The sequence below is a fragment of the Chiloscyllium plagiosum genome, unplaced genomic scaffold (assembly GCF_037043375.1).
Source record: "Chiloscyllium plagiosum isolate Xiang-an unplaced genomic scaffold, Cpla_swu_hap1 HiC_scaffold_48, whole genome shotgun sequence".
NCBI lineage: Eukaryota > Metazoa > Chordata > Chondrichthyes > Orectolobiformes > Hemiscylliidae > Chiloscyllium > Chiloscyllium plagiosum.
The window spans coordinates 17,862,142-17,875,028 of record NW_028270186.1 but is presented as its reverse complement, the minus strand read 5'-3'; the positions used below and the strand labels follow the sequence as shown (position 1 = coordinate 17,875,028).

The 12,887-nt window shown below is 51.7% G+C and overlaps 1 protein-coding gene across 3 annotated transcripts in view; it reads left to right on the top strand.

Annotated features, from left to right (window-relative positions):
• LOC122542986 (zinc finger MIZ domain-containing protein 1-like) overlaps positions 1-12,887 on the top strand; it is a 92,300-nt gene that overhangs the window by 25,928 nt on the left and 53,485 nt on the right. For all 3 annotated transcript variants that reach the window (XM_087984390.1, XM_087984389.1, XM_087984388.1), the window contains exons 5-7: positions 3,148-3,340; positions 6,952-7,215; positions 11,641-11,778. In XM_087984390.1, coding sequence (XP_087840516.1) covers positions 3,148-3,340; positions 6,952-7,215; positions 11,641-11,778 — 595 coding nt within the window. The remainder of the gene's footprint in view (positions 1-3,147; positions 3,341-6,951; positions 7,216-11,640; positions 11,779-12,887) is intronic.

Sequence of the window (12,887 nt, the reverse complement as noted above, 5' to 3'; positions counted from 1 at the left end):
GTGGGAGGAAATCGGAGCACCCGGAGGAAACCTACGCAGACGCGGGGAGAATGTGCAAACTCCACACAGACAGTTGCCCGAGGCTGGAATCAAACCCAGGTCCCTGGTGCTGTGAGGCAGCAGCCACCATGCCATCCGATGTTGGAGGGGAGGGAGAGAGAGAGAGAGAGAAAGAGTTTTTGTGTGTGTCTGTTTGGGAGTGTGTGTGTGTGAATTTGAGAGGGGGGAGAGAGTTTTTGTGTGTTTTTGTATGACAGAGAGTGTGTGTGAGAGAGAGAGTGTGTGTGTGTGAGTGTGAGAGAGAGATGGGGAGAGTGTGTGTATGTTTTTTGTGTGTGTGTGTGTGTAGAGGGGTGGGGGGAGGTGGAGGGAGAGGTTGAATAGGCTGGGGACTCTTTTCCCTGGAGCGTCAGAGGCTGAGGGGGTGACCTTATAGAGGTTTATAAAATCATGAGGGGGCATGGATTGGGTAAATAGACAAGGTCTTTTCCCTGGGATGGGGGAGTCCAGAACTAGCGGGGCATGGGTTTAGGATGAGAGGGGAAAGATATAAAAGAGACCTAAGGGGCAACCTTTTCACACAGAGGGTGGTATGTGTATGGAATGAGTTGCCAGAGGAAGTGGTGGAGGCTGATACAATTGCAACATTTAATAGGCATTTGGGTGGGGACATGGATAGGAAGGGTTTGGACGGAGATGGGCCAAGTGCTGGCAGGTGGGACGAGATTGGGTTGGGATATCTGGGTCGGCATGGACGGGTTGGACCGAAGGGTCTGTACGTCTCTCTGAGTCCAATGAAAATGGTATTTTCTTCCTCTTTTGCCGTTCAGTTGAATCTAGATTGTCCCAGTTGTGATGAGAAGTTGGGACGTCACGTTGAGGTTGTACAGGACATTGGTGAGGCCTCTTCTGGGAGTACTGTGCCCAGTTCTGGTCACCCAGTTGTAGGAAGGATATTATTAAACTGGAGAGGGTTCAGAAGTGATATACCTGGACATTGCTGGGTATGGAAGGTTTGAGTTATGAAGATAGCCTGGGACATTTTACATTGGAGCGTAGGAGGTTTAAGGGGTGACCTTATAGAGGTTTATAAAATCGTGAGGGGTCATGGAAAAGGTGAATGGCAGGTATCTTTCTTCTCAGATGGGGGATTTCGTAGACAAGGGGGCACATTTTTATGGTTTTAAAAAGACATGAGGGGCAATTTTCTTTTCCCAAAGAGAATGGTTCGTGTGTGGACTGAACTTTCAGATGGTGGTGGGGTGGCGATGTTTCAAAGTCCTTTAGATAAGTAGATGAATAAATAATATTTAGAGGGATACGGGTCAGGAGCAGGCAGGGGGGACTAGTTTGGTTTGGGATTATGGTCAGCACGGACTGATTAGACCGAAGGGTCTGTTTCTCTGCTGTATGACTCCGCAGGTAGTCCAGTTACAGATGTCATAGGAGACTCGAAACTTCAACGCGGTTTCTCTGTCTCTCTCTCTCTCTCTCTCTCTCTCTCTCTCTCCACACACCCGCTGAGTTCTGGCTGTAGGTTTGCTCGGTGAGCCGGAAGGCTCGTTTCCTGACGTTTCGTCACCATACTAGGTAACATCATCAGTGAGCCTCCGGTGAAGTCCTGTTGGTGTAGCCCGCTTTTAATTTGGGTTTCCTGGGATGGCGATGTCATTTCCTGTGGTGACGTCATTTCTCTCAGCGGGGTGGTAAATGGGGTCCAAGTCGACGTGTTTGTTGATAGAGTTCCGGTTGGATTGCCAGGCTTCGAGGAATTCTCGCACGTGCCTCCGTTTGGCTTGTCCTAGGACGGGTGTGTTGTCTCAGTCCAAGTGGTGTCCTTCCTCATCCGCATGTGAGGATACTAGTGAGAGAGGGTCAGGGTCTTTCTGTGGCTTGGTTGATGTTTGTGTATCCTGGTGGCTAGCTAATTTTGCCTGCTCAGTTTCTCCTGAACTTTCCATCAAAGTGCCGCTCAGATCAGCTCGACAGTTGACAAAGAAGGAGAAAATTAGAAGCTGTCTCGGGGTTCTTAGGGGAGCCAAGTGAAAAACAAAGCAATTAACCCACTGCAAATGTTTTAAGGCAAGGGAATGCATGAGGGAGTTTGGTGTACACCGGTCCCCTAAGGTAGCAGGACAGGGGAGGGGTGGGGGGGGGGGGGATAAAGGTTCAGAAGGATTATGGGATACTTGCCTTCATTAACTGAGGTGTAGGATTCAAGAGCAGGGAGGGTTTGGCTGGGAACTGTACACAACGGGAGTGAGGCCACGCAGCGAGAGTATTGTGGGCATCCACATTATAGGAGGGATGGGATAGCACTGGGAGAGAGGGGGCAGAGGGAGATTTACCAGGATGGTGCCTCGTTCGGGGTTGGGGGCAGGGGGACGGTTTCAGTTCTTGAAGAGAGATTGGGACAGACTGGGGGAGGGGCTTGTTTCCGTCGGAGCGGAGGAGGTGGAGAGGGGACATGATTGAGACGGATAAGAGGGTGAGGGGTATCGATAGGGTCGAACTTTTCCCCTTGATGGAGGGAATTAATGACCTGGGGGGGGGGGGGAGGGAGGGGGATGGATAGATTGAAAGGAAGGGGCAGGAGGGGGGGGACCGTGAGGAAACATGTTTTCCCCCAGAGGCTGCTGGGAAATCTGGAAGTCTGTGCCTGCCAGGGGGAGGAGGGGAGAGGCAGAAACTCTCGACATACTGAAGGAGGATTTAGATGGGGCACTCGCCGTGCCAAGGCTATTTGGCACGTGCTGGGGAAACGGGGGTTAGAACAGTGAGGTGGTCGGCTTCTGACCGGCGCAGATGTGATGGGCCGAAGGGCCTCATTCTGTGCCGTCAGCCTCGATGCCTGGGTGAGGTCGCTTTTGAAAAGCCCTGTTCCCGTGATTTGTGAAGATTGCGTGGAGGAGAGTGTTAAGAATCTCAACGGGAAGGTGAAAGAAAGATGGCTGCCGGGAGGAAACGCGGCAGCCCATTTGTGCACAGCACGATCCCGCAGACAGCTGCGTAGGGGTGGCACGGGGCATGTCTCGGTTGGAAGACTGGCCCCGAAAGAAAAAGATGGCACCTCCCAGGCTGTAACCTTCTCTCTCTCTCTCTCTCTCTCTCTCTCTGTGCTCCTGACTTCCTTGCCCACCTTTGCAGCTATCCGGGCGGCCCAGTGTCACCCTCCGAGGGGATGGGCCTGCCTTCGCACTCCGGGCCCCTGGCCCGCTTCACCCAGCCGGCGGCCGCTGCTGTCGCCGTCGCCGCCGCCACGGCAACCATCGCCGCCACGGCAACAGTCGCTGCCCTGCAGGAGAGGCAGAGCCAGGAACATGTGGGAGCGTACGCAATGGTAAGAGAGGCGATCCCGCCCTCCTCCACAATCCCTCCCCGCTGCCCCCCTCCCTTGATGACTATTGCCACCCCGCAACAATAAATTCAGAATCGATTGTGTTTTAGTATCCTGGGGCATAGTTTAAACTGATTGGTTGGATTTGAATTGTTGTCAAAACAGCAACCAAAACTCAGGTATCCGTGTCACAGCCAAATGTTACATCTTTTCAATTTTCCAGTACACGCTGGTCATGTGACAGGCGCTTGTAAGCTCTCAGGGCGAAACAGCGTTCGCTCTCTCTTAAAGGTACAGCACACTCCTTCAACTTCATAACGCAGGGTTGCCATTGATATGGGAGCAGCAAGCATGCCATTCAGCCCGTCGAGTCCGGCCGCTAATTTCGAAGAAAGCGGTGGCGGAGGGTAGATTTGAAGGAGAGAGTGGGGAAAGGGACGTGCGAACACCTAGAGAGGGGGAATTAATAGCGATTGCAGTTGAGGTGAGAGCGAAACACAGTGAGGTGAGAGGCAGTCAGCATTTCAGCAGGGATCAGTTTGAAGGAGCAGAAGAGTGGGACTGAAGGGAGAGTAATTGAGAGCAAGATGGTGGGGCTCCCAAGGAATCATGGGAGCTCCAAGTGGATGCTGGGAAGCCAGATTGACATCCCTGGGCACCAGGCATTCCAACATACCTTGTAAATGCAAGGTAACTGAAACATCATCTCTGTTTCTCTCCACAGATGTTACCAGCACCTGACATTCCGAGTGCATTCATTTTTTTTTATCTTTGAGGACAGTGTATTTCTTGCAGAATGCCCTCTCAGCTAGATTCAGACTCGGCTGTATGCGCAGGGCCTCAGTGAGGCCTCGTTCACCATAAGATATGCACCTTGGGTCCCAATTTCTCAATTAAGCACACTTCCCTTCGCAAAGGGATGTAAATTCTTTACCATGAAGGACTGAGTCAAAGGTTTCCAGGGATTAGGGGCCTGCAATTGTGTTGGTAGACTGGAGAAGCTAGGGTTCGTAGGATCCCTCCAGACGACAAAGTTCACACTGATTATGTGAACAGGAGCATCCCACCCAGACCCATTCCCCCTCAGACCCATTCCCCCTATCATATTACCCTGCATTTCCCATGCTTACCAGCACATCCCTGAGTACTATGGGACAATGTAGCACGGCCAATCCACCCTAACCTGCACATCTCTGGGCACTGTGGGTAATTTAGCATGGCCAATCCACCCTAACCTGCACATCCCTTGGCACTGTGGGGTCATTTACAATCCACCCTAACCTGCACATCCTTGAACATTATGGGTAATTTAGCATGGCCATTCCACCCTAACCTGCACATCCCAGAGCACTCTGAGTCGCACTGGTGGACCCTCCCTCATTATGGGCATTTAAATGGGCATTGGATAGGCATATGCAGGATAGTGGGCTAATGTAGGTTAGGTGGGCTTGGGTCGGCGCAACATCGAGGGCCAAAGGGCCTGTATTGCGCTGTATTTTTCTATGTTCTATGTTCTATCCCTGAACACTGTGGGGTAATTTAGCATGACCAACCCACCCGAACCTGCACATCCCTGGGCACTACGGGTAATTTAGCGCGGCCAACCCACCTGAACCTGCACATCACTGGGCACTATGGGTAATTTAGAATGGCCAGCCCACCCTATACTGGACATCCCTGAGCACTATGGGTAATTTAGCATGGCCAATCCACCCTAACCTGCACATCCCTGATGCACTATGGGTAATTTAGCATGGACAGCCCACCCTATACTGCACATCCCTGAGCACTATGGGTAATTTAGCACGGTCAATCCACCCTAACCTGCACATCCCTGAGCACTATGGGTAATTTAGCACGGTCAATCCACCCTAACCTGCACATCCCTGGACTGTGGGAGGAAACCCGCGCAGGCACGGGGAGACCGTGCAAACCGTGCACAGGTGGTCGCCCGAGAGTGGAATTGAACCCGGGTCCCTGGTGCTGCGAGGTAGCAGTGCTAACCACTGAGCCACCGTGCGACCTGAGAGTTGAGGGGGACGTTTGGTCGAGGTGTTCTTACAGAGGAGAGACGGGGAGAATCTGTCCCCATTAGCACGCAGGTGGAGAAGCAGAGTCCACGTTTTTAAAAGGAACCAGGGAGTCCCTGAACTCTGTGAATCCGGGGCATGAATTGGCTTGCTGCAGAAGCAGCTCCACCCTTAAACATCCGGAGCGGGAAACATGGATCAGCCTCCTGATCCAGGAATCCCGAGGCTGAATGTAGTGACACTGCTGACCTCACTGATGTCAGAGTTCAGCATTCTCGACCAAAGTACTTCCCCAATCCGAGCTCCTCTTCACTGCTTGAAGTGACGCTCCTGTGAACCTTGCTGCTCGCCCTCGATCTGGACACCCATGCAAGAGTGCCAAATCTCAAAGGGAGCAACAACTCCCCACCGCACAAGAGAAAGGCTGCGTGCTCTGATTGGTCACAGTGTTGCCACGGAGATGGCGCCAGGGGAACTGTTTACTCCTTTGACTGACAAAGTCGACTTGGCAAGACCAAGAAATTCCTACGCCCGTTGGGTAAATACAGGATGAAATCCTACATCAGTCCATCCCTCTAAGTTCTGTGTATTGCGAAGTTGGGTAGAGTATTTGTGGATTGGAAGGCAGGATGTTTGAATTTGATGTTTGTAAAATGATCGGGTTGGGGTTGGGGGGGGGGGGGAAGTGTGTGTGGTCCCTTTAAAGGATGTTGTGTTATTTCACCCTCTCTCTCTCTATGCTTAGCAATTTGAAAACTTGCCAGTTGGCAAGTGCTCAAAAATTGAAACATTTTCCTGTTAGCGAGTAAAATGGCATTTTTACCAAGCCAACAGGTTTTTAAATTTAGCCAATTAATGTAAAATTGGCGCTTGATGATAAAGGACCAATTAAATTGAAATCTGATGGCTTTGACAACCTCGCGCCAACGTGATTGTAAAGAAATGAATAGGTCATCAAGGGATGAAAGAAGATGGCGTTTAAAAATCGGCAGAGAGCATCTGAGGAGATTGGCCGTCTCAGCTCTCAGAGTAACCATCAGCTAAATATAAAGGAGAGCCCTCTTAGATAAATTAAGTTGCCTGACCAGTATCCAGCGGGGACCGGTGTTCCTGATGCAAGGATCTGAAGGAGGAGGTGTTCATGAAAAAAGGATCATTGGAGATAACACAGGAAGGTGTGGAGGACATAACCTGGCTGTAACCTTGAGAGACTAAATTCTGCTGTCTTGGTCTATAAGTGGGATTTGTATTTATTGGAACAGCATAGCTTTAGAATGGTGTTTCTTCAGGAATACTGGCAAGGGGAATTAACCGGTTTATTAGTGGTTTTGTTAAGTTGTTCATTAGGTAAGTAAATTGTTACTTGTTAATGATAGAGTGATTTCCTTTTATTTGGCCACTCCTTGATAACAGACTTGGGGGGGGGGGATGTGTGAGAGGTAGGTTACATTTGTCGTCTTTTACCGAATCAAGATGCAAGGTGAGGCTCTCCGGCCATTTTGGTTTTAGGTGCTTGGAAAGGGGTTCGACATAACAGCCGAGCAACGTTTGTTTCTAACCCCTCCACGCCATCTTGTTTCGCAGATCAGTGCACCGCAGCCCTACAGTAGCCAGTACCTGACTCACTCGGGAGCCAGGGGCCTAACCCAGATGTCCACAGGAACGGCCGTCGGGGGAGTGCCGGGGGCGGTGGGGCAGCCGGGCATCTCCGTGAGCCAGCCACGCCCGCCCCCGATCCACGCCGCGTTCAACGCCCAGAGCCAGTGCGCGCCGCAGCACGGCTACCTGGGGGGACGGCAGCCACAGCAGTTGCCCGGCCAGGGGCTGAAGAGGCCGTACGTCAGTGAGGTGAGACCGTGCTCGGGCTGCTCTTCAACACGGGGGGGCCATCTTTACCGATGGCTGGGCCAACCCAACTGCGTTCAGTTCTGGTCTCCCTGCTCCCAGGAACGACAGTGTGAAACTCGAAAGGGTTCAGAAAACGAGGGTTCGAGCTACAGGGAGAGGCCAAATAGGCTGGGATTATTTTCCCTGGGGCCTCGGAGGCTGAGGGGTGACCTTATAGAGGTTTCGAAAATCATAGAACAATGAGCACAGGGGAGTACGGCACAGTCCAGGCCCTTCGGCCCTCGATGTTGTGCCGGCCTTTTAATCCTACTCTAAGATCAGACTAACCTACACGCCCTTCATTGTACTATCATCCACGGGCCTATCCAAGAGTCGCTTTAATGCCCCTGATGTCTCTGACTCTACTCCCACCGCTGTCAGTGCATTCCCACCATTCTCTGTGTAAAGAACTGACCTCTGACATCTCCCCCGAAACCTTCCTCCAATCACCTTCAAATTATGCGCCCACCGTGAGTGCCATTTCCGTCCTGGGAAAAAAGTCTCTGGCTCTCCACTCTATCTAGGCCTCTCATCCCTCTTCACTCCAATGAGAAAAGTCCTCGCTCCCTCAACCTGTCTTCATGAGACCTGCCCTCCAGTCCCGGCAGCATCCTGGTCAACCTCCTCTCTAAAGCTTCCACATCCTTCCAATATTTCTTTTTTATCTTCCTTTCTTTTTTCGAAATCAGTCCTCAATAATAAAGGAAAGAATACCAGTTAACGCAACTGGCTTTGTAAACCAGCCAGCTCAAGAATCAGTCTCCTCCAAAAATGCACGAAACCAACAACCGCAGTAACACACTGACGGTAGCACCAGCCAGCACAGAGTCAGCGCCCTAAACTCAGGAGACTCTAAATCTCCTGGTTATATTTCTTTTTATGAAACCCTCACACTACAGCATGGTGGCTCAGTGGTTAGCACTGCTGCCTCCCGGCACCTGGGACCCAGGTTCGATTCCAGCTCTGGCAACTGTCTGTGTGGAGTTTGCACATTCTCCCTGTGTCTGTGTGGGTTTCCTCCCACAATCCAAAGATGTGCAGTTAAGGTGGATTGGCCATGCTAAATTACGCGTAGTGCCCAGGGATGTGCAGGTCAGGGTGGATTGGCAACGCTAAATTACCCATAGTGCTCAGGGATGTGCAGGTTAGGGTGGATTGGCCGTGCTAAATTACCCATAGTGTTCAGGGATGTGCAGGTTAGAGTGGATTGGCTATGCTAAATTACCCATAGTGTTCAGGGATGTGGAGGTTAGGGTGGATTGGCCATGCTAAATTACGCGTAGTGCCCAGGGATGTGCAGGTCAGGGTGGATTGGCCGTGCTAAATTACCCATAGTGTTCAGGGATGTGCAGGTTAGGGTGGATTGGCCATGCTAAATTACCCATAGTGTTCAGGGATGTGCAGGTTAGAGTGGATTGGCCATGCTAAATTACCCATAGTGTTCAGGGATGTGCAGGTTAGAGTGGATTGGCTATGCTAAATTACCCATAGTGCTCAGGGATGTGCAGGTTAGGGTGGATTGGCCGTGCTAAATTACCCATAGTGCTCAGGAATGTGCAGGTTAGGGTGGATTGGCTATGCTAAATTACGCGTAGTGCCCAGGGATGTGCAGGTCAGGGTGGATTGGCCGTGCTAAATTACCCATAGTGCTCAGAGATGTGCAGGTCAGGGTGTATTGGTCATGCTAAATTACCCATAGTGCTCAGGGACGTTCAGGTTAGGGTGGATTGGCCATGTTAAATTACCCATAGTGCTCAGGGATGTACAGGTTAGGATGGATTGGTCATGCTAAATTACCCATAGTGCTCAGGGATGTGCAGGTTAGGGTGGATTGGCCGTGCTAAATTACCCATAGTGCTCAGGGATGTTCAGGTTGGGGTGGATTGGCCATGCTAAATTACCCATAGTGCTCAGGGATGTTCAGGTTGGGGTGGATTGGCCATGCTAAATTACCCATAGTGCTCAGGGATGTTCAGGTTGGGGTGGATTGGCCATGTTAAATTGCCCGTAGTGTTAGGTGCATTAGTCAGAGGGTAAATGGGTCTGGGTGGGTTACTCTCCGGACGGTCGGTGTGGACTAGTTGGGCTGAAGGGCCTGTCCCCACACTGTAGGGAATCTAAATTACCACCTAAAACTGCGGTAGCTCTTATACACGTCCTTCCTATAATGCGGCGACCAGAACTGAACACAATATTCCAAGTGTGACACAATACTCCAAGTCTGGGCATGAGAGGGGGCATGGATAGGGTGAACAGACAAGGTCTTCTCCCTGGGATGGGGGAGTCCAGAACTAGAGGGCTATGGTTTAAGGTGAGGGGGCAAAGATTCAAAAGAGACCCGAGGGGCAACTCTTTCACGCAGAGGGTGGTGCGTGTATGGAGCGAGCTGCCAGAGGAAGTGGTGGAGGCTGGTATAACGTTCAAAAGGATAGGGACATGAAGGGTTTGATGGGCTATGGGTGAAATGCTGGCAAATGGGACTAGACTAATTTGGGATGTCTGGTCGGCATGGAGGATTGGGACCGAAGGGTCTGTTTCTGTGCTCTGACTCTGCATCGCTGCACATCATTTCTGTTCAAATCATTGTCAAATGCCTCAGATGAACCTGCCTCCACTCCATTGGTATTCCACACACTAGCAACTCGCTGGGTGAAAAGCACATTTCCCACACCACCCTTATTGCCTCGGTGTGCCACTCTGTTTGCCCTGGATGAGAAAATGGCACCAGCGGGCGCCACGCCAAGGGCTGGTGCAAGAAATGCCAGCCTCGCCCTCTGAACGCTTAGAAAGGGGAACCCACTGGGGGGGAGGGGAACTGCCCGGTAGGCGAATGGTACAGAATCCGAATGGCGCAGAATGAGGTCTTTTGGCCCATCACACCTGCCGGCTGGTTCTATCCCCTCGGGTCCAGTCTCCGCACCACGACGATGCGAAAGTGCCTTGGTTGAGCCTGCCCCCTGGCAGTGAATCCCGCACCCTGAACCAATCGCTGGGTGCAAACGATTTCTCTCGTACGCCACATCTGTGCCCCCCCCTCACCCACCTCATTTCTCGTTCCAGTCATAGGCGGCAGCCGCCATTTTACAGCTGCCATGAAATCAAGTTCACCTACTTGACATTTCAGCTGAGGAAATCTGTCACCCCCTTGCCCGCTACAGTCTGTCATGAGTGATGTTAACTCCCGCCCCCCCCCCCCCCCCACCATGGGGACAATGCGGGACAATCCACATTGACCCCACCAGTGACGCTCACATCCTGGGAGTGAATGAACAGAAACAATCGAGATCCTGGGCCCCAGCGCTGCATCTTGCTTTAACACTCTGCACCGATAGCTCACTTTGTAACATTCCTGATGCTGTGACTCCACTGTTCCCTGGTCTTGCCAAGCCCTGATTGGGAGCCACCTTGATGAAGCAGGCTGTCTGGTTATTATGACGGGCCTGCACCACGGCCCAGTGGTTAGCACCGCTGCCTCACGGCGCCAAGGACCTGGGTTCGATTCCAGCCTCGGGCGACTGTCTGTGTGGAGTTTGCACATTCTTTACCCCCCCCCCCCCCCCCACACATGTATGTGTGGGTTTCCTCCCACGGTCCAAAGATGTGTAGGTTAGGTTGGATTGGCAATGCTAAATTACCCATAGTGCCCAGGGATGTGCAGGTTAGGGTGAATTAGCTGTGCTAAATTGCCCATAGTGTTCAGGGAGGTGCAGGTTAGGATGGATTGGCCATGCTAAATTACCCATAGTGTCCAGGGATGCACAGGTTAGCATGGATTTGCCATGGGAAATTACCCATAGTGTCCAGGGATGTACAAGTTAGGATGAATTGGCCATGCTAAATTACACAGTGTTCAGGGATGTGCAGGTTAGGATGGATTGGCCATGGGAAATTGCCCCATAGTGTTCAGGGATGTGCAGGTAGGGGGGGATTGGCCATGCTAAATTACCCATAGTGCTCCGGGATGTGCAGGTTAGGGTGGATTAGCCATGCTAAATTACCCATAGTGTTCAGGGATGTGCAGGTTAGGGTGGATTGGCCATGCTAAATTACCCATAGTGCTCAGGGATGTGCAGGTTAGGGTGGATTGGCCATGCTAAATTACCCATAGTGCTCAGGGATGTGCAGGTTAGGGTGGATTAGCCATGGGAAATACAGGGTTACTGGGATAGGGTAGGGCATCAAGTATGGGTGGGATGGTCTTCAGAGGGTTGGCATGGACCCGATGGGCTGAACGGCCTGCAGGGACTCTGTGATTTCTGCTCGGAGAGCTATTTCTCGGGGTGGGTCTGTTTGACGGGTCTAACGCAGGCCCCTCTTGGGTGGGGAGGAGGGATCCTGCTGATGTTATTAACTGGAAATTCTGTTCTCTCCCATGTCTTCACGCAGAGCTACCTGGGGCCTCACTATCCTCCTGCCAACCCACAGCGACCGCTCCCGTCTCCCAGCTACCCTGCCAGGATGCCAGGCCAATCGAGTGCGGCGTCCTACCCCTTGCCCCCTGGCGCAGTGGGGCAGTATTACAAGGTCAGAGCGCGTTTGAATGGTCAATGTTCCCCATTTTTGGCTCAGCGTTGAGGTACTCCCATGTGTAGCCATCCATAAACTGTGAGTAACCCCCGAGGATCAGGAAACGCTGCCCCCTATAGACCAGCAGCAGTAATCACACCACACGTAAACGTGCGAGTTGGATAAGCGAAGAGTCGGTGAATTTTTCGATCATAGAATTCCTACAGTGTGGAAAAAAGTTCTCCAGCCCAACACTTCCACACCGACTCTCCCACCCTTCCCCTTTCCCCTATTATGCTACATTTACCCCTAACCTATATATCCCTGAGCACTATGGGTAATTTAGCACAGCCAATTCACCCTAATCTGTACATCCCTGAACACTATGGGTAATTTAGCATGGCCAATCCACCCTAACCTGCACATCCCTGAGCACTATGGGTAATTTAGCACGGCCAATCCACCCTAACCTGCACATCCCTGAGCACTATGGGTAATTTATCACAGCCAATCCACCCTAACCTGCACATCCCTGAACACTATGGGTAATTTAGCATGGCCAATCCACCCTAACCTGCACATCCCTGAGCACTATGGGTAATTTAGCATGGCCAATCCACCCTAACCTGCACATCCCTGAACACTATGGGTAATTTAGCATGGTCAATCCACCCTAACCTGCACATCCCTGAGCACTATGGGTAATTTAGCACGGCCAATCCACCCTAACCTGCACATCCCTGAACACTATGGGTAAGTTAGCATGGCCAATCCACCCTAACCTGCACATCCCTGAGCACTATGGGTAATTTAGCACGGCCAATCCACCCTAACCTGCACATCCCTGAGCACTATGGGTAATTTACCATGGCCAATCCACCGTAACTTGCACATCTGTGGGAGGAAGCCGGAGCACCCGGAGGAAACCCACACAGACACGGGGGAAGAATGTGCAAACTCCAAACAGACAGTTGCCCGAAGCTGGAGTTGAACCTGGGTCCCTGGCGCCGTGAGGCAGTGGTGCTAACCACTGAGCCACCTTGCCACCTCATCAATACTTAGCAGCCCTCAATATCCAGAATAACAGCTAATTGCATCAGAATGTTTCACTGTGTTCGAGAGGATGA